This window comes from Lathyrus oleraceus, chromosome 5 (assembly GCF_024323335.1).
Source record: "Lathyrus oleraceus cultivar Zhongwan6 chromosome 5, CAAS_Psat_ZW6_1.0, whole genome shotgun sequence".
Lineage (NCBI taxonomy): Eukaryota > Viridiplantae > Streptophyta > Magnoliopsida > Fabales > Fabaceae > Lathyrus > Lathyrus oleraceus.
The window spans coordinates 615,019,037-615,038,097 of NC_066583.1; the positions used below are offsets into that span (position 1 = coordinate 615,019,037).

The 19,061-nt window shown below is 35.6% G+C and overlaps 2 protein-coding genes across 3 annotated transcripts; one reads left to right on the plus strand and one right to left on the minus strand.

Moving 5' to 3' along the window:
- The first annotated feature begins 6,556 nt into the window (after nucleotides 1-6,556).
- LOC127082420 (uncharacterized) lies at nucleotides 6,557-9,401 on the plus strand. The gene is made up of 2 exons (XM_051022659.1): nucleotides 6,557-6,862; nucleotides 9,084-9,401. Exons 1-2 carry the CDS (start codon nucleotides 6,557-6,559, stop codon nucleotides 9,399-9,401), a joined length of 624 nt encoding a protein of 207 aa, XP_050878616.1.
- Nucleotides 9,402-14,417: 5,016 nt separating this feature from the next.
- LOC127087075 (phosphatidylinositol N-acetylglucosaminyltransferase subunit A) lies at nucleotides 14,418-18,174 on the minus strand. Of its 2 annotated transcripts, none has more exons than XM_051027931.1 (8): nucleotides 17,833-18,172; nucleotides 16,440-17,015; nucleotides 16,111-16,265; nucleotides 15,820-15,910; nucleotides 15,598-15,714; nucleotides 15,414-15,517; nucleotides 15,188-15,278; nucleotides 14,418-15,104 (listed from the first exon to the last, which is right to left on the minus strand). In XM_051027931.1, exons 1-8 carry the CDS (start codon nucleotides 17,959-17,961, stop codon nucleotides 15,024-15,026), a joined length of 1,344 nt encoding a protein of 447 aa, XP_050883888.1. In that variant the 5' UTR covers nucleotides 17,962-18,172; the 3' UTR covers nucleotides 14,418-15,023. The 2 variants fall into 2 exon arrangements, with proteins under 2 accessions (XP_050883888.1, XP_050883889.1); XM_051027932.1 differs by having other exon boundaries at nucleotides 14,975-15,097; nucleotides 17,833-18,174.
- Nucleotides 18,175-19,061: the final 887 nt, after the last annotated feature.

Genomic DNA, 19,061 nt, shown 5'->3' on the forward strand with positions numbered 1-19,061 from the left:
TGCATCGATGCATACTGAACAAAAAAGTTTTGTGATTTGCAACATGCTGTATGTATCGATGCATAGGCTTATGTGTTAATGCATACTGACACAAAATGGATTTTATGAGTTCTTTTAAGAGATGTATCAATGTAGGTCTTTATGTACAGTCATGCAACAATAGAATGGGATAAAAACACAGTAAAAACACAAATGTATCATGTAAGGTAATGCACAGCCAACATTTGGATGATGATCACACAATTTGCTATCATTCAAAATTTATTCAAAGATGATGATCACACAATTTGCTATCATTCAAAATTTATTCAAAGTAAAGAATTTTCTCACAAACTCCCCCTTTTTGATGATGGCAAATTTTTGGCAAGATGTGTGATACTCCCCCTGAGTTTGTGCATGTCTGTCAACATCTGCATTTCTCCCCCTTTGTCAACATCAAAAAGAAGAAAAAAACAGGTTTATCAAGGCAACATGTAGCAGAACACAGCAAAATTGATAGATAATCTAACAATCACACAGAATGAAGCTTACAAAGTAAAGAATCACTCACAAAGAATGACAAATAAGGGCAATAACATCAGAAGTAAACAGAAGGTTATAAGCATTTAAGTAGTATGAACGAGTTTAAGAATTACATAAGCTAAACCATATATTGTGCAACAATAAAAAAAACTTAAGCAACATGAAAAAAATGCATTTAATCCAAATAGCAGTCAGTATGTGTCGATGCATATGGCCATGAATCGATCCATAGCATGCAATTTTGTTTTTAAAGGGTCTATGTATCGATACAAACGACGGATGGATCGATACATCCTGAACCAGTTTTGAGAAATTTGAAATGCATAAGATATGAATCGATGCATACATGTTTGGATCGATACATACTGATGCCAAACCAGATTTTAATGAATTTTTGTGCAGTATGGATTTGCATTATGCCCAGAAGTATGTCATGATAATTATGCCCAAGTATGATTCACAAATCAGAATTTTTAATGTTCAAACAGTATAAGCAAAAAAAAAAAACTTTTGTTCTAACATACACAATCATATAATTCTAAATGAGATATAGATAGGAGTGATATTACCTCTGTTGGTGTAACCTTGTGAGGAATAAGTGTAAACTAAAACAAATCTCATCAACCAAGGTGAGGCATAATAAAAATAAGAAGAAACATGCTTATCCTTATCCAGATTTCCGTTGGTAGGCATAGGGGTGTTAATTGATTTTGAGTCATTCATTCCAAAGCGCTTGAGTAGTTCTCTGCAGTATTTTGTTTGACATACTGCTGTACCCTCATCAAGTTGCTTTATCTGCATTCCTAGGAAGTAATTCAGCTCCCCCATGAGACTCATCTCAAATTCACCTTGCATAACCTTAGAAAATTCTTCGACCAAGTGTATGTTAGTTGAACCAAAAATTATATCGTCTACATAAACTTGAACTAAAAGGATGTGCTTTCCTTTGTGCTTAATAAAGAGAGTATTATCCACTTTACCTCTTGAATATCCATGATCAATTAGAAATTTGCTAAGCCTTTCATACCAAACCCGAGGGGCTTGTTTAAGACCATACAAGGCTCGTTTTAATTTGTAAACATGATCTGGATTTTCAGCATTTTCAAAACCGGGAGGTTGTGAAACATATACCTCTTCATTTATGACACCATTAAGAAAAGCACTCTTTACGTCCATTTGGTAAAGCTTAAAGTCGTTGGAACACACATAGGCAAGCAAGAGACGTATAGCTTCAAGGCGAGCAACTGGAGCATAAGTTTCCTCATAGTCTATGCCCTCCTCTTGGTTATACCCTTGTGCTACTAAACGTGCCTTGTTCCTAGTTATCACTCCGTTTTCATCAAGCTTATTTCTAAAAACCCATTTAGTACCTATGATATGATGATCTCGCGGACGAGGGACAAGTTCCCAAACGTCATTTCTTTTAAATTGATTAAGCTCTTCTTGCATGGCCATTAGCCAAAATTCATCAATCAAGGCCTTTTTGGCATTTTTAGGTTCTACTTGTGAAACAAACGCGAAGTGAGAACAAAAATTACTTATCTTAGAACGAGTCATTACTCCCTTTGAAATGTCTCCCAAGATGTTGTCAATAGGATGGTCTTTTGAGGATTTCCAAGCTGTTGGAAGATCATTCACTTCAGCTGTCTTTTCTTCCTCATTTTCTTCATGACTAGTATCTTCCTCCTTCTCATGGGCAGCTGTTTTGGACTGATCAGTTTCCTCAACAGCTTCCTTGAGTATGTCTTCTGTAGATACACCTGCGTCATCAAAAGAAATACCTTTTCCGACATTTTTTTCGGATAAGACTCATCAAAAGAAATATGAACAGATTCTTCAACAGTAAGTAAACGTTTATTATATTATTTACTCTTACTCCCTTAAACACAATGTTCTGTTCAGCATGTTCAATTATGCAGCAAGTTTTTGTGAAAGAAACTTTATAACCCTTGTCACACAATTGACTTATGCTTAACAAGTTGTGTTTAAGCCCCTCTACTAAATGGACATCAGAAATAGTAGTGGTAGAGGGATTACCTACACTACCTTTGCCGAGTTTAGCTCCTTTGTTATTGTCTCCATAAGTAACATATCCCTTCTTCTTTGCTTTGAAGTCTATGAAAAGCGATATGTCACCGGTCATGTGCCTTGAGCAGCCGCTGTCAAGAAACCATCTTCTATCTACGGAAGCAAGGCACTCATCCTACAATATCAAAGGAGAGAAGTTGGTACCCAATTTTCATTGGGTCCGAGTGGGTAAGTGCTAACATGGTTGCCTTTTGGCTTCCATTGATAAATACCTTTAGGAACAAGAAATCTCCTAAACTTGCATTTCTCAATGGTATGGCCAGCACGACAACAATAATGACATAAACCATGATGATGCGTTTGTTTATTCTTGTTCATTAAATCCTTTGGAATAAAAGAGTATTTTGCATATGGAGGATTTAATGACTTCTTAAACAACCTAGAGTCAACGGCATAAGTAACCTTAGGTTGTAACGCTTTCTCTAATTTGACCTTGAGAGTGTTTACCTCTTTTTGCCAAATATGACAAGCGTCACAATACCTAACTTTACTACATCCATCAATGTCAATATATTTTGAATTTTCTGCAATACTAGCTTTTAATGATTCTAAAGCATTTTCAGCTTTGTATACTTTACCTTCCAGAAATGAAAAAATTTGTTTATCGGAAGATAATCTTTTAAAAGCATCTACAGCTTCGTTATGCAGTTTCTCAAAAGCTATTTTCAGTTCAGCAAAAGTCATAGAAGAGAAATTATTATAATAGGCTTGTTTTACCTTTTTATCATTGATTTTCTTCTTGTGGTAGGACAGATTTTTGGTGTGAGCCGTAAGGCACAGATTTGCGGTTTCATCACTATCACTTGAACTTTGTGTGCTTGATGAATCACTATCACTTTCCCATGCAATGTAAGCTCTTCTTTGTTTGTTGTACCCTTTTGGTGGAGCTTTTCCTTGATCCTTATACTTCATAGGACAATCTGTTTTATAATGTCCAGATTTACCACAATTAAAACAAGATCCTCTTCCTCTACTCTTCTTATTCTCTTCCTGTTTTGAATCTGTAGATTGTCTTCGAAACTTCATGAGATTTTTGTCGGAATGCTTGACTCCGTTCTTTCGAATGAATCTATTATATCTCCTTACAAAATGTCTCATTTCCTCATCATCCGAATCTTTGTCACTACTAGTATCATTGTCACTTTGCTCTTTTCGTGAGGACTTAGAGCTAGAGGCCACAAGAGCTATTGGCTTCTTCTCTCCCTCTTTGTCTCTTTTCTTCTCCTTTTCCTTCTTACTTTTGTTCTCATATTTTTCAAGACTTTCCAATGCTTGCTGATGTTCTTCCAGCTTTCCAAAAAGAGTTGTAATCGTAAGTGTCGTTAGATCGTTGGCTTCCTTAATAGCTGTCACTTTAGGTAGCCATTCCCTGCTAAGACACCTCAGAATTTTATTAGTAGCAATTTCATTGGAAATAGGTTTTCCAAGCGCATTCAATCGGTTAGTTAGATGAGTGAATCTCTTTTGCATGTCGGAGATAGATTCTCCTTGTTTCATGCGAAAGAGCTCAAACTCTTGATTGAGTGTGTTAATGCGGGACTGTTTTACTTCAGTAGTACCCTCATGGGCAACTTCTAAAGCATCCCATATTTCTTTAGCTGTCGTGCAATGGGATACTCGATAATACTCATCAACACCAAGTGCTGAAATTAGCATGTTTCGAGCTCTCCAATCACACGACCACTTTTTCTCATCTTTCTCATTCCAATCATCTTCTGGTTTAGGTACTATGGCGCCAGCCGCATTTGTCATAGTAATTTGAAACGGACCATTTTCAATGGCAGCCCATACTAGCCTATCCACAGAATTTATATGAACTCGCATGCAGTCTTTCCAGTAGCCGTAATTTTCACCGTTGAAAATAGGCGCTCTATTATACGCCCCCTTTGGTTCAGAATCCATACTGTTACAAGCAGCCACAGAGCACCAGCGAACCGGCGCTCTGATACCACTTGTTAGACGGTGTGGCTAGTGATCGAGAGGGGGGTGAATAGATCACCTCTTTAAAATTAAACGGATTTAAAGTTTTATCAGAGTTTTCAAAGTTGGCGGAAAATTTCAGTCCCGAATCGACTTCCGTCTATTCTGAACCGCTACTAGAAAACCGGACACACGAGTTTAATGCTGGATTTGAATAAGAATGACAGAAACAATCAACACCAGAATTTTAGCTAATTGAATGCACTTATCATTAAAGTCTATTTCCAATGAATAAAACCTAGCTAACAATTTTGTCAAACAGTTGGTGTGTATGTGATCAATGATGAACAGCAGTAGAGTTTAATTAAAAAGGTTTTCTTGCCACTGCTGTCTTGCAAAAGGAACAATCACAACACACTAACTGAAATTGCGAAAACTGTTTTAAACGTAAAGAGGAGTAAGGTAAGAATACGATACGCAGAGATTTGGTAAGGAAGTTCCCGACGTCGTCCTCGCGTGTGGGTACGTCTCCCTCTCAATTTCAAATGAAATTGAGAACTTTGATTATCAATTATTGCCGAATTCGTTGATACAAGGTTATGACACAAAGACAGAATTCTAAATTCCAAGAACTTCTTCTTGTATGAACCTTCACTTGATCTGAGCACGATCAAGAATTTCCTGCACGAAATTGCAAACAATTCACCGGTTCCACGACCTGCTTGCGAAATCCCCCGATCTCCAAACGCAACGCTGCGGCTGAATCCGTTCTGCAAACGTGACTCACAAACCCTCAAGAACACTCCAGTTCTTGAAGGATAAACCAGTAGGTTTTTCCTCAAAACCCCCTTCAATCTTCAACTCAGCTAGATCCTCGATCGTTCCACTGAAAACCACAGCTAGATCCTTGATCGTACCACTGAACGTTATCTCGATAATCCTTTACTCCAGAGAACAAGAATGGTTATGTGTTGATGTTCTTGAAGAAAAGTGATTGAGAAGATGAAGAAGATGAAGTCTCTTTCAGGTTTCTATGTGCTCTCAAACAATTGCTGCTACACTGCTTTTGATCTTGTGTTCAATTGTTTTTCCCTCAAAGAATTCGTATTTTTCACTGCTGTCACAACATTTCTTATATATGCTGAAAAACAGAAACTGTTAGGGCACAAAACAGACTTATGCATTGATACATGAGAGTATGCATCGATGCATACTGTAAGATAAGTGAGTTTTTGGTGAATTGAATTAAGCATGGATCGATGCATAATTCGTATGTATTGATGCATATGACATTTCAACTAACATGCATCGATGCATAATTCGTATGCATTGATACATAGGACATTTCAACTAATCATGGATCGATGCAAGGCACGTATGGATCGATCCATAGAGCATTTTGCCTGTCCATGTATCGATACATGACTCGTATGCATCGATGCATACTGAACAAAAAAGTTTTGTGATTTGCAACATGCTGTATGTATCGATGCATAGGCTTATGTGTTGATGCATACTGACATAAAATGGATTTTATGAGTTCTTTTAAGAGATGTATCAATGTAGGTCTTTATGTACAGTCATGCAACAATAGAATGGGATAAAAACACAGTAAAAACACAAATGTATCATGTAAGGTAATGCACAACCAACATTTGGATGATGATCACACAATTTGCTATCATTCAAAATTTATTCAAAGATGATGATCACACAATTTGCTATCATTCAAAATTTATTCAAAGTAAAGAATTTTCTCACAAAATGTGTCGAAATACCTGTGTATTACCTTAGTCGAATGCTTAATGACCCTGAAACTAGGTATAGCGATATAGAAAAACTATGTCTATGCCTGTATTTCTCTTGTATAAAACTAAAGCAATATATTAAGCTTGTTGATGTGTATGTATCTTCTCACTTTGATATTATTAAGCACATGTTATCTAACCCAATTTTGCATAGTCGAATTGGAAAATGGGCTTTGGCGTTAACAGAGTACTCTCTGACATACGTACCCTTGAAAGCAATGAAAGGTCAAGTAGTGGCAGATTTCCTTGTAGACCATTCAATGGTTGAAATGGCGCAAAATTACGTCGACATAGTGCCATGGAGATTATACTTCGACGGTTCAAGACATAAGCATGGATCTGGGATAGGAGGAGTCATAATATCCCCAGATGGAATTCCAGTAGAGTTCAAATACAGAATTGAAGGGGTATGCACAAATAATGAAGCAGAATATGAGTCGCTGATTACAGGACTTGAACTACTGTTAGAATTGGGGGCAAGGAATGTCGAAATTATGGGAGACTCTGAGTTAGTGACTAAGCAGGTATCAAAAGAGTACAGGTGTGTTAAAGAAAATTTAATCATGTATTTTGTGGTTACCATCAGATTACTCAAGAGGTTTGAGCAAGTCAACCTCCAGCATATACCACAAAAAGAGAACCAGAGAGAAAATGATTTGGCACAGGAGGCCTCAAGGTACAAGGCGTCGAAAGACCAGGATGAAGGGGTCCAAGTAAGAGAGAAAGTACGAGCGACATTATTATCACCATCAGATCTGTCGATTATAAAGTTGGTAGCTATAGATAAATATCATTTTGAAATTCTGACCGTCGACGACGAGGGGGAAAGTGATTGGCGTAAACTGCTAGTCGGTTATTTACGTAATCCCGTAGGGTCGACAGATCGAAAGATAAAATATAGGGCCCTTAGCTACGTCTTGTTGATGAACTATTCAAAAAGACAGTTGAAGGAGTGTTACTAAAATGCTTAGGGGAAAGCGAGACATACGTGGCTGTGTCTAGCGTACATAGCGGAGCGTGTGGGGCGCATCAAGCAGGTTTGAAGATGAAATGGCTCTTGATGCGCTCAGGAGTTTATTGGCCTTCAATGTTGAAAGATTGCATTGAATTTGCTAAAAGCTGTCAGGAATGCCAATTGCATGGGGGCATACAACATGTGCCTGCAAGCGAGTTGCATACAATTGTGAAGCCCTGGCCTTTTCGAGGGTGGGCACTGGATGTTATCGGAGAAATAAAACCAGCCTCGTCGAAACAACAAAGGTATGTTTTGGTCGGTATCGACTATTTCACAAAATGGGTCGAAGTCGTGGCATTAACAAATGTAGACCAAGAGGCTGTGATGGACTTTGTCCAAAGTCATATCATCTGCAGATTTGGCATCCCAGAAACAATCATAACCGACTAGGGGTCAGTTTTTACTGGTCAAAAAGTGCAAGATTTCGCGAAAGAAATGGGAATCAAATTACTGACTTCTACCCCCTATTACGCACAGGCAAATGGTCAAGTCGAAGCTGCCAATAAGGTGATCATCAGCCTAATAAAGAAACATATAGGCAAGAAGCCAAGAAAGTGGCATAAGACGTTAGATCAAGCTCTGTGGGCATGTCGAACGTCACCAAAAGAAGCAACTGGAACAACGCCATTTCGATTGGTATATGGGCACGACGCTGTGTTGCCAATAGAGATTCAGGTTCAGGCAGTCAGAACCCAAAGGCAATACGAAATACCTTCTGAAGATTATTGGAGCATGATGACAGACGAACTGGTCGACTTAGATGAGGAGAGAATGTTAGCCTTGGATTCACTACAAAGGCAGAAAGAAAAAGTCGCCAGAGCGTACGATAAAAAGGTGAAAGAAAAGATGTTCGCTGTCGACGATCTAGTTTGGAGAGTGATCTTGCCTATGGATAGAAATGATAGAGTTTTGGGTAAATGGTCCCCTAATTGGGAAGGACCGTTTAGGGTTTTGCAGGCCTTTTCTAATAACGCCTACAAGGTCGAGAAGTTGACACCAGACAGGCGAATCCTAAGGGTGAATCGAAAGTACTTGAAAAAATATAGGCCTCTCCTTCAAGAGGTCAAGATTTCGAAAGACTAAATGACTGTCGAATGAACTATGTTGGAGAAAACTATGTTGGAAACCAGCTACAAAAGGCACAGAAAATAAATACACAGTGCTAAAATAAGAATGATAACATTAAAGTGGCAAAAAGCCATTGTTTAAATATTACACAAAAATAATAAAGGCGGTCAAAGTTGGTCTAACTTGGATTGAAAAGACTTAAGCTCAAAGTTGTAATGGAGAGACGTAGGCTCCAAGTGTCGGCTTGGGCTTTAAGCTGTTCAAGTTTCTTCTCAACAGTCGAAAGCTCTTCAGCTACCGCTAAGGCATCGCCGGTGGTTTGCTCCACAGTGGCCTGGGCAGGTTTCAGAACTTCGTTGATAAAGCACGACTCCTCCTTTGTGATTGACTCCAACTCATTGTCCAAAGTAGCAATTTGACGTCGATGTGATCAAAACGATGGATCCCTAAGTAGAATCCTTGTCTCCCTACGATGTGATCAAAATGCTGGATCCCTAAGTGGAATCCTTGCCACCCTACGAGGTGATTAAAATGCTAGATCCCTAAGTTGGATCCTTGACCCCTTACGAGGAGATTAAAACGCTGAATCCCTAATTAGAATCCTTCCCGCTCTGCGAGGCGAGTAAGCCGCTGATCTAATATATAAAACTCTATTTTTGAAGATAGATGGAGGAAAACTCATGGTAGCACATATTTGTGTTTATGACATTGTTTTTTGTGGGATGTCAAACTCGATGGTAGAGCATTTTGTCAAACAAATGAAGTCTGAATTTGAGATGAGTCTTGTAGGAGAACTCACTTATTTTCTTGGTCTTCAACTTAAGAAAATGGAAGACATCATTTTTGTATCGCAAAGAAAGTATGTTAAGAGTATAATGAAGAAGTTTGGCCTTGACAATGCTAGCCACAAAAGAACTCTTGTTGTTACTCATGTGAAATTGATCAAAGATGAAAATGGAGTTGATGTAGATCAAAGTTGATACAGAAGCATGATTGGAAGTCATCTCTACCTCACATCAAGTAGACTTGACATCACATTTTATGTCGGTGTGTGTGATAAATATCAAGCAAAACCCAAGACCATTCATATTTCTCAAGTGAAGAAAATCTTGAGGTATATCAATGGGAAATGTGACTATGGTATTCTCTACTCACATGAGACTAACCCAATATTGTTAGGGTATTGTGATGTTGATTGACCTGGAAGTGTAGATGACAGAAAGAGAACATCTGGTGGATGCTTATTCCTTGGAAACAACTTAATATCTTGGTTCAACAAGAAGCAAAATTATGTCTTATTATCTACTGCTGAAGCTGAATATATTGTTGTAGGGAGCAGTTGTGATCAATTTCTCTGGATGAAACGAATGTTGAAGGAGTACAATATGGGACAAGATGTCATGACATTGTTTTGTGACAACTTGAGTGCTATCAATATTTCAAAGAATCTTGTTCAATATAGTAGAACTAAGCACATTGGCATTCATCATCATTTAATTAGGGAGCTTGTTGAATATAAAGTTGTAGCTCTTGAACATGTGGCAACAGAAAAACAGTTGACAGACGTTTTCACTAAGGCATTGGACGTGGTCAAATTTGAAAAGTTAATAGGTGATCTTTATTACAAGCAAGAGCAACCTTTGTTTATTCTTATCTTGCTATCATAAAATTGCTCTTTATTTTATCCTTCAAGTGCTCAGTTTGTTCATCATGAGTTAAAATTCTGAGAATCCAAAGATGCGTTCCTCTAACAAGGGAACTAGTATCAACAAGGCTATTGATAAATTTCTTGAGACGGAGAAAAATAAGACCAAAGAAGCCGGTTCTACTTCTTTTGCAACAATTATGGATACACATGGTGGATCATCAACTGGAACATTTGTGACTAGGAGAACATTTGTGAAGACTGTGGAGAAGGAACTTGTGCAAGAAAGTGACTTAAATGATTATGAAGACTGGATTACCTTCAAGAATGTAAGAGGATGGACTGAATATAAAATCTAAAGGGGGTGTAGACTTGATTCCATGTGTTTTTTCTTAGTTTGTTTGGCCCTTATATTTAGGAATATTTTGTTTTCTTGTTTGGGTCTATAATGACTTTGTTGCCAATAACTATGTCTGATGCTCTAACGTCCTGCATAATATTTGTCCTTATATTGTTGACATTTGAATACTCCTGATCTGGTGTGTGTGTGTGTGTGTGTGTGTGTGTGTGTGTGTGTGTGTATGTGCTAACATACTAACCTCTGAGCCGACTGACTAATTTTGTGAGGAACACATTTGCCAAAGTGTGGCAAAAAATGGAGTAATGGCGTGTGGAGTGGAGTGGTCTGACTACTAACTTGACTATTGACTTTTTGATGTATGAGGATCTTCTGCTGCCCTGATACATCATGTTGTGCTTAGTACTATCTAGTGCTTAGTACTATCTAATATGTGTAGTATTAACTAATCTGGTTTCTGTGTGCACATATGCTGAAGCATTTTGCCCTCATATACTGTGTGTACTTATATCATTGTGTGTTAGTAGTAGCTTCTGACCTTTGACTAGTGACTACTAATTGTGTGTACATGCATGACTAACCTAACATTGAATGATTGCATATTAACTATTTTTAGGAGCATCTATTATGTAGCAACTGACTGTTGTGTAGCAACTGCAATATGCTACTGGAATATGATCTTGCTCTATATTTTGTTGTTGTTGATGTATGCTTTAATGTATTGCTCTTCTGCTGCTGCTGATGTGTGGTATGAGTATGGGATATCCTTGATACTCTACTGTGTTTCTGCTTGAAGAGTTGTTTTGTCAAAATTTGTTAAAAGGGGAGATTGTTGTTCTTTTTGGAATGACTGCATTATGCAAACAACATTAAATAAGTTCAAGTTATTTCTGGCATAGAAAGAACACATGTGGAACACGATGTTCCAACATGTGCGTTGCAACATTCAGTCTCTAGCAACAGACAAATGGTATTGCAATTTTGGTTCATAATTATTCTATTTAAGATTCACTCTACAAAGAAGATCTATAATTCATGGAGAAGAGTTAATTTGGATGTATTGGTGCAACATGTAGAACATGATGTACCAGCATGTCTACAATGCAACATCTGGCCCTGGTCATCATTCCATAACGGACGTTGTTTGGTGCGAAATTTCTTATTGAATCTCAATCAGATTTGTTGCAGATTATTTGGCAATGTTTGTGTGATTTCTTTGATAGCTATTGAAGATCGAATCAGATTTAAATGGAAATTTAAATTTGAATTTGAAATACAACAAATAATATCTTTTATCAGAGAGATTTATGGAGCAACTCAAATCCAACTAATTCAACTATTATTCTGGACGAATTTAATTCAGATATCCAAAGAGAAAAGGCCCAAACTACGTTGCTATATAACGAGACTCGATTATCATGTTTTGACAAGAGTTTTATGCACAAGATTAAGTTCTTTGTGCCAGGCTTTGTGAGTATTTATTTATTATATTCCTCATTAATGATGTATTAGTGTTGAATCTATTTGTGTACACCACTTTATGTTTCAGTAATTTTGCATAGTTGTTGGTTTGTCTTTGTTGAGTTGTAAATTCAACAATCAATATAGTTGTTATTGAAGTTGATCATTAGGGGTTAGTGATTGAGAGAAGTGAGAGGACTTCTCATATTTATGAGGAGTCATAAATAAAAAGTCAATAGGATTAGGAAGAGCCATTGAAAATCATGAGATTGATGTTCCTGTATGACTAGTTTTACTAATTCGAAGTAGTGAATTTCCTTTTTTGGGTAGAGTGCCCCCAGACTTAGGTGTGGTTTCACCGAACTGGATTACCAATCTCTTATGCTACTTTATTGATTTCTACATTGTGTTATTGTCGTTGTTATATTATTGTTTACTTATTTTATAAGTTGGACCAGTTGTTTCAACATCGTGTCTAACATTTGTCCCATCGAGAATAAAATTTCAAGTATCCATCTGATATTGTTCCATCACATGGCATAGTAAATAGATTATTTTCATGCTCGACACGACAAGCATAAAATCAAATTTATTATCAATAGTTTGAGTCTATTTTATTAGTATTTGATTAATCTTTTTTTCTTCATAAATTCACGGTATAAGTCATAAGTTTAATACCCTATAGTTTGCACAATTTTGTATATCTTTCTTGTTCCTATAAATTGAAACTAAATTATTTCTTTTTCATTCATCCGAATTTTATTTTGACCTCATAATTTTGTTAAAAATTTGGGTGAATCACTCAACGCCTAAATCTCCAAAAAAATTCCAACATAAAAAAATTTGTTGTCAAGCCCAACTGCCTTGTTATTACTCATATTTTTAGCGCTTCTTTTACCTTTAATTTTTTAATCCATGATAGTAGTTATTGTCTTGAGCCTCTTCTTTATTGTGTAGCATGTCAGAGTCTGGTTCGTATTAGGAGAGAAGAGCAACTTCGGTAAGATTTCATGTCCTAAATTAAATAGATTGAAAATATATTTCTTTCATTTATCATTTATATCATTTTCTGAATTAAAAAATTTCATTTTTCTTCTTTTAACACATCTCACTTAACCCAAGTCTCTTATTTTTTTTCTTCTTTTACCTTAGCAAATCTATATATAAAATATTATCTCTCATTGGTTTCTAAGAATTGGTATAACTTATCAAAAGCTAGAGTTTTTTTTCTTGGTTTACCACCTTCTTGATTTCTTTCTTAATTTTCTTATCATTTTCCCAAGTTTCAACATTTTCCAAGATGTCTCTTTTGCAACTTATCTGATCCTCTGAGTCATCTCGTCCCACATAACATTTTCACTTCTTTGTGCCTACCTGAAACCTCCACCAAGATTATGTGTTAAAAATCTTTTAGTTTTAGCCCTTAAAATATTGCCACTTTATCTATGGAACCCTAATGTCGCTTCTTCTCTTTACACTCTACGTGACTCTTACATCTATAATCAATAATCTATGTTTCGAATCCCCTTAGGTATAATTTTACGGTCCAAATAAATTTTCCTATCTAATTTCCTAATAAGAAAGAAATTTATTTGAGGATACGTCGTCATCACTCTAGTATGTGATAAGATATAGAGTAATAAGATGTTAATCTTTATCCTAAATTACATATTAGCTATAGTAAAATCGAAAGCCGACAAAAAATATATGAAGAATCTACCTTCTTGATTTACCTCACCGAGACCATATCCCGTGTAATCCCTTAAAACCTCTCGATTTGATTCGCTTCTTACACACCCATTTAGATTCCCTCTTTAAAAAAGTCTTGCGGTATATTCTAAAATAAGAGATCTAATTCCTCCCAAACACCTTTACTTTTAAGGTTTTAAGGTGTTCTGCTAAAGGAATCTAAGGTGCCTAAGCACTAATAACATTAAGGTCTCTTGATTTAATACAAGTTTTAGGGTTATTATTTGATCTCATATCCTATTTACATCCACAATATCCTTTGTCTAGACCTTGTCAAATATAATTCTCACCTCATTCTGGATCTAACTTTGTTTGTGTACCAAAACTTAAATTCTAAGTTGTTTAATTCTTTCACTTTTTCACCTGTTTATTTGATTTCTTGTAGACAAATACAATTCATCTTCTTCCTAACCATAATTTCCACTATTTTCATAGGTTAGTTCCATAATTAATCATACTCTCGTGCTAAGTTCTTTATCAACAAACATTTGCAGAAATGTGAGAACATGTTTGCAGAAATGTGAGAACATGTGCTTCTTTTCACTGCATTCAGGCAGCAATGCAATGTTTGCTCATTTGACATTGTACTGAAGCTATATAGCATGTTGCTTCTAGATAACGATATAGCATTCAATTTATGTATATGATCATGTCATAAAAATCCGACAAAGTTTTATGTTGATTGTCCGCTGGTTAACACAACCTTTGGTCGAAAGAGGCCAATATTAAAACTAACATAAGTCAGATTGAAATAGGTTTATTAACCGGACGTAGAACCAGCTATGAATAGTAAAACTAACAAAGATTATATGAATCGAAAATACAATTATTCTGACATCTTCAAAAAAACAAAATTAAACAAGATCATTTTAACCCAACAAAAAATGGTAATAAAATTGGCAGTATCATCCTATAGAATAGCTTCTACAGGTTCAAAGATATCCTAGCTCAAGATGCTCTTGTACAAAATATTCAGAACCTTAACTTACAAACTAAATTATTGTGTATGACCAAGCTCAAAAAAGCAATGCTAAAAAAACATTGACATTAACACTAATATAGCTTACCGTGGTACTCTATATCGCGATAAGAGTGCTTCCGGCTTCCAATTTCAGACACGCAAGTGAATAAGAGTGCTTCCAGCTTCCAATTTCAGACACACGCAAGTGCCGCGACCAACAATGCAAAGGACTAATAATTATCTCTTTTTCAAGGTCTGGGAACCGAGATGGATTGCAGCTAGTACAACACCGTCAGTCTTCTTCTGCATTTCAGATTAGTGAGCAAAACATAACTTCGTGGTACACTAAAACACTGTCAGTATTTTTCTGCATTTCAGATTAGTGAGCAAAACATAACTTCGTGGTACACCAAAACACGCCATTGATATCATTGTGCATTTTCCAATATCTCGTCTTCATGGTTGTGTGGAAGAGTGAAATCCAGAACCTCCTCAATATCATCTGCAGGCTAATAAGAGAAAACACAAATACCGCAGTTACCAAAATGTAATCATAATGAAAATGTCATACACATCCAACACCAATGCTTACCTGCCATAGTTCCAATAGCTGCCAAAACAGATAACCAACAATCATAACCAAGCAAAACAGCTTCCCTGCCCACGCTCCACATACGAGGTATCTAAAGAAAAGAGAAAATCAGCAATGGTAGAAATAGCACCTCATTCACCTACTACTTGTTTTACTGGCCTATCAACAACTCTCTACTACATGTTGTCATTGTGTCCAAATTGAACCTATGATGTTTAGAGTGTACCGTGAGAGACGCTCTAATAGATTTTGATTAGAACACTTCAAAGCACGGTCATACACAATTTCAGTCCTTTTGGCAACATCGTTCCAATCGTAGAGCTCCCTCATCTACAGAGAACACGTAAACAAAAAAGAACTAGTTTACCTACCAAATGTGTTAGAAAAGAAGATTTGAACAATAAACTCACTCGATTATGCATATCTTGTGGATCAATTTTTGGCAGCATATATATGGCCTTTTGTATTGCATACACCATATCACTCGGATCTGGTTCTGCTAAAACAACCATGTCATCTGGCAAAACCTATATACAAAGAATTGCATCTATATCAAAAGGACAGCGATCCAAAACTGTTGAATTGGAAAGAAACCGAACAGGCATAAAAGCAAAATCTGTCGCACTACCTACCTCAGGAACTCCACCAACACGTGTGCTGACTGTTAACAATCCACAGCTAGCCGCCTCTAATATAGCTATGCAAAAAGCTTCTGTTAAGGAACTGAAACAATACAAATGTTATTGATGATTAAAACTAGATACGCAGCATAACTGGCGGTGACGTAAGGGCCCCAACATCTCATCATTAAACTAAACTCAAACTTCTAGAACTGCCTAACTTTCATAATTAAGCAGAAGAATTTTAAACTCGCTGTTGCAAGGCTTTAAAAAGAGCAGAGAAATTTGATAAAGGAGTTGAACCTATTTAAGAAGATATGCCCACTTATTAGAACAGATCGGACTTGTGCATGTGGCACAGCTCCCAACATTTCTACTCGATCTTGTAGAGAATGCTTTTCTCTCATCTCTTCCAACCGCACGCGCTTAGCTCCATCACCTCCAACAATGAAACGAACCTTCAAAAGGATATATAAATTATGCCTTTTTAAATGTAAAATTAGAAGCAAATGACTCCAAACAAAAATTTTGCAACTATATGCATCATGATGGAAAGTCAAAACATTCCCAAATGGGATATGTCAAATCTTGAAGTTATGCCAGACAAACAAACAATGCTTTTATCAACTCACATTGGGATGTAACTGGCATACTTCTGGGATGACTTCGACAAGCAAATCAACCCCCTTCCGATAAACCAATCGGCTGATAACAACAATAACAATCTCTTCCAATGTTCTTGGACGATCCACTGCTGGGGTGAACATGGAAGTATCAACAGCATTAGGTATCACAAAAACTTTCTCTGGCGGCAAACCTGACCTCAACACGGTGTTTTCCTTGCTTGTATGAGAAACACATATGGCTTGAGTCACATCTGCCAAGGTAAACTGCAACACCTTATTCATGTGGATGCTTCCAATATCAGCAAAACCATAAAGCGAATGATCTGTAAACACAACCTTGTATCCCATGGTTCTTGCATGCATGAGAGATTCATGACAAAATGTTGAAAAGGCTTGGTGCCCGTGCACCACTGTAATCCTTTCTCGTATAAGAATAGTTCGTATAATCGGTAATAACCCATATAATGTCGGAAACGTATTCTGCATAACAAAAGGTCTCCATGGAACATAGTATACTTTCAGACCACCAGTCATATATCTAACACCGGATCGATTTCCATACGCATGAGTTGCAACCACCACCTGAATTATTTCATTGAATTTCACATTATTACAAACAACCTCACCATAACTAACAATAACCGAGTCTTTTACCAATATGTCAAGTTGAATCTTTGAATCACACCATTAAATCGTTACGTGTAGGAATAAAAAAAAAGTAAATTGTTCTTACAGGGTGCATTTAGGGGCTGTTTGGATCAAGTTATTTGAAACTTATCTATAAGCATAAACACTAGTTGGACTATTTGCAAGAGCTTATTGAAACAACCATGTTCCTATGTTGTTTTCAAATTATATTTATAAACTCTCTCGGATAGCTTATGAAAACAGTTTATAGCTTATTTGAAAACAGTATTTTATCATTTTTTATAGAAATGACTTATACAAAAGAACTAATATTATCCCAACAAGCTTTACTATATAAACTTCCCATTCCCATCTATAATGAAAACCATGACAAAGCTATCATGTACAACTAAGGGGGCGTTTGGATATACATGTTAATCAAGTGCTTAACTAATTGGTGATTACTATTGTATAAGAGCTCGTGAAAATAATTGCTTCTAGAATCAAAGAGGAAATGAAGGTAAACTCTACTAGAGTCTAGGTAAGCTAAAAATAGCTTCTGATAATAAGCTATCTAGAAGGACTTATAAAAATAAGCTGTTACAAACCCTAATAAGTCAAAAAAAATGCTACAAAGCCTAATAAGTTAGTTAATTATACCGTTAGAGACCTATTTACCCTAATTAGCAATATATGTTTAGAAAAGGGAAAGTGGAATCAAAAATGGAATGTTAAAAATGGAAACATAACGATAATTAAGAGGTAACAGAACCTTGTGGCCTAAATTGAGTAAACATTGTGAGAGATAATAAATATGATTCTCGACGCCACCAAAGTTGGGATAGAAAAAATCTGAAACCATCAGGATTCTATGCTTTCCTCCTGGATCATCATTACCCATTGTGCCTCTTTCACACTATGCTCAGGTGGCTGAAATAGAAGAAGGAGTTCAAAAGAAGAAGCAAGAACGAGTGTTTGGGGTGATGTGGTTATGGAGGATGAGATCTATGACAAGAGAGAACAAAGCGAAGCGATGAGTTATGTGTTGTTGTTATTATCGTTTTTAATAATATACTGCTAACTGAACCGTGCATCTGACAATGCACAGGCTCGGTGTGTTCGTTATTGATTCTTGAGTTAAAATTAATTATTTATTGATTTGATTAAAAAAGAAAAAGAAAATTGCATATAAATAATATATTTGATCCATTAAAATAGGTTATTATTATATTTAAATATAAAATAAATAGAGATAACAAAAATGAAAATTCATATGGATTTATGAATTAAGGTAAAATTGTGTATAAATGAAAAGAAAAATTTAAATTTTGTATATTTCCTCTGTTTTAAAAAAATGTCGTTTAAAATTTTTTTTATACAAATTAAAAAATATTAAAAATTATTATAATACATTATATTTTTAATTAATTAATTTTATTAATATGTTAGAAGTAATGTATAGAGTAATAATTAAATAATATAATTATAAAAATAACAATCATTTTTATATTGAAAAGTGACAATGACAATTATTTTGAAATAAATTTTATTTGTTAAAACAAATGTCATTTTGGAACATGGAGAGTAAAAAAATTGAATCAATTGATATAAATATGAGGTAAATTATATATATATATATATATATATATATATATATAATATATATATAATATATATATATATAATATATATATATATATATATATATATATATATATATATATATATATATATATATATATTGTAAATGCTATATTATTTGATTTTTCTAGCTCGGTTCGATTATATAACAATGTTGAATATTGTTGGATAGTGTGACACTATCCAACAATAATTAGTTAATTGTTTCATTAAAAATAATAAATTTTTTATTAGAGGATCATATTAATTTATAAGAAAAAAAATATTTTAAACATGATGCAGTTGTAAGTGCACGGTTGTGCGAAGTAGTAAAAGATATTAAATCATATAGAGCAATGGCTTACGTACCGAATTATGTCC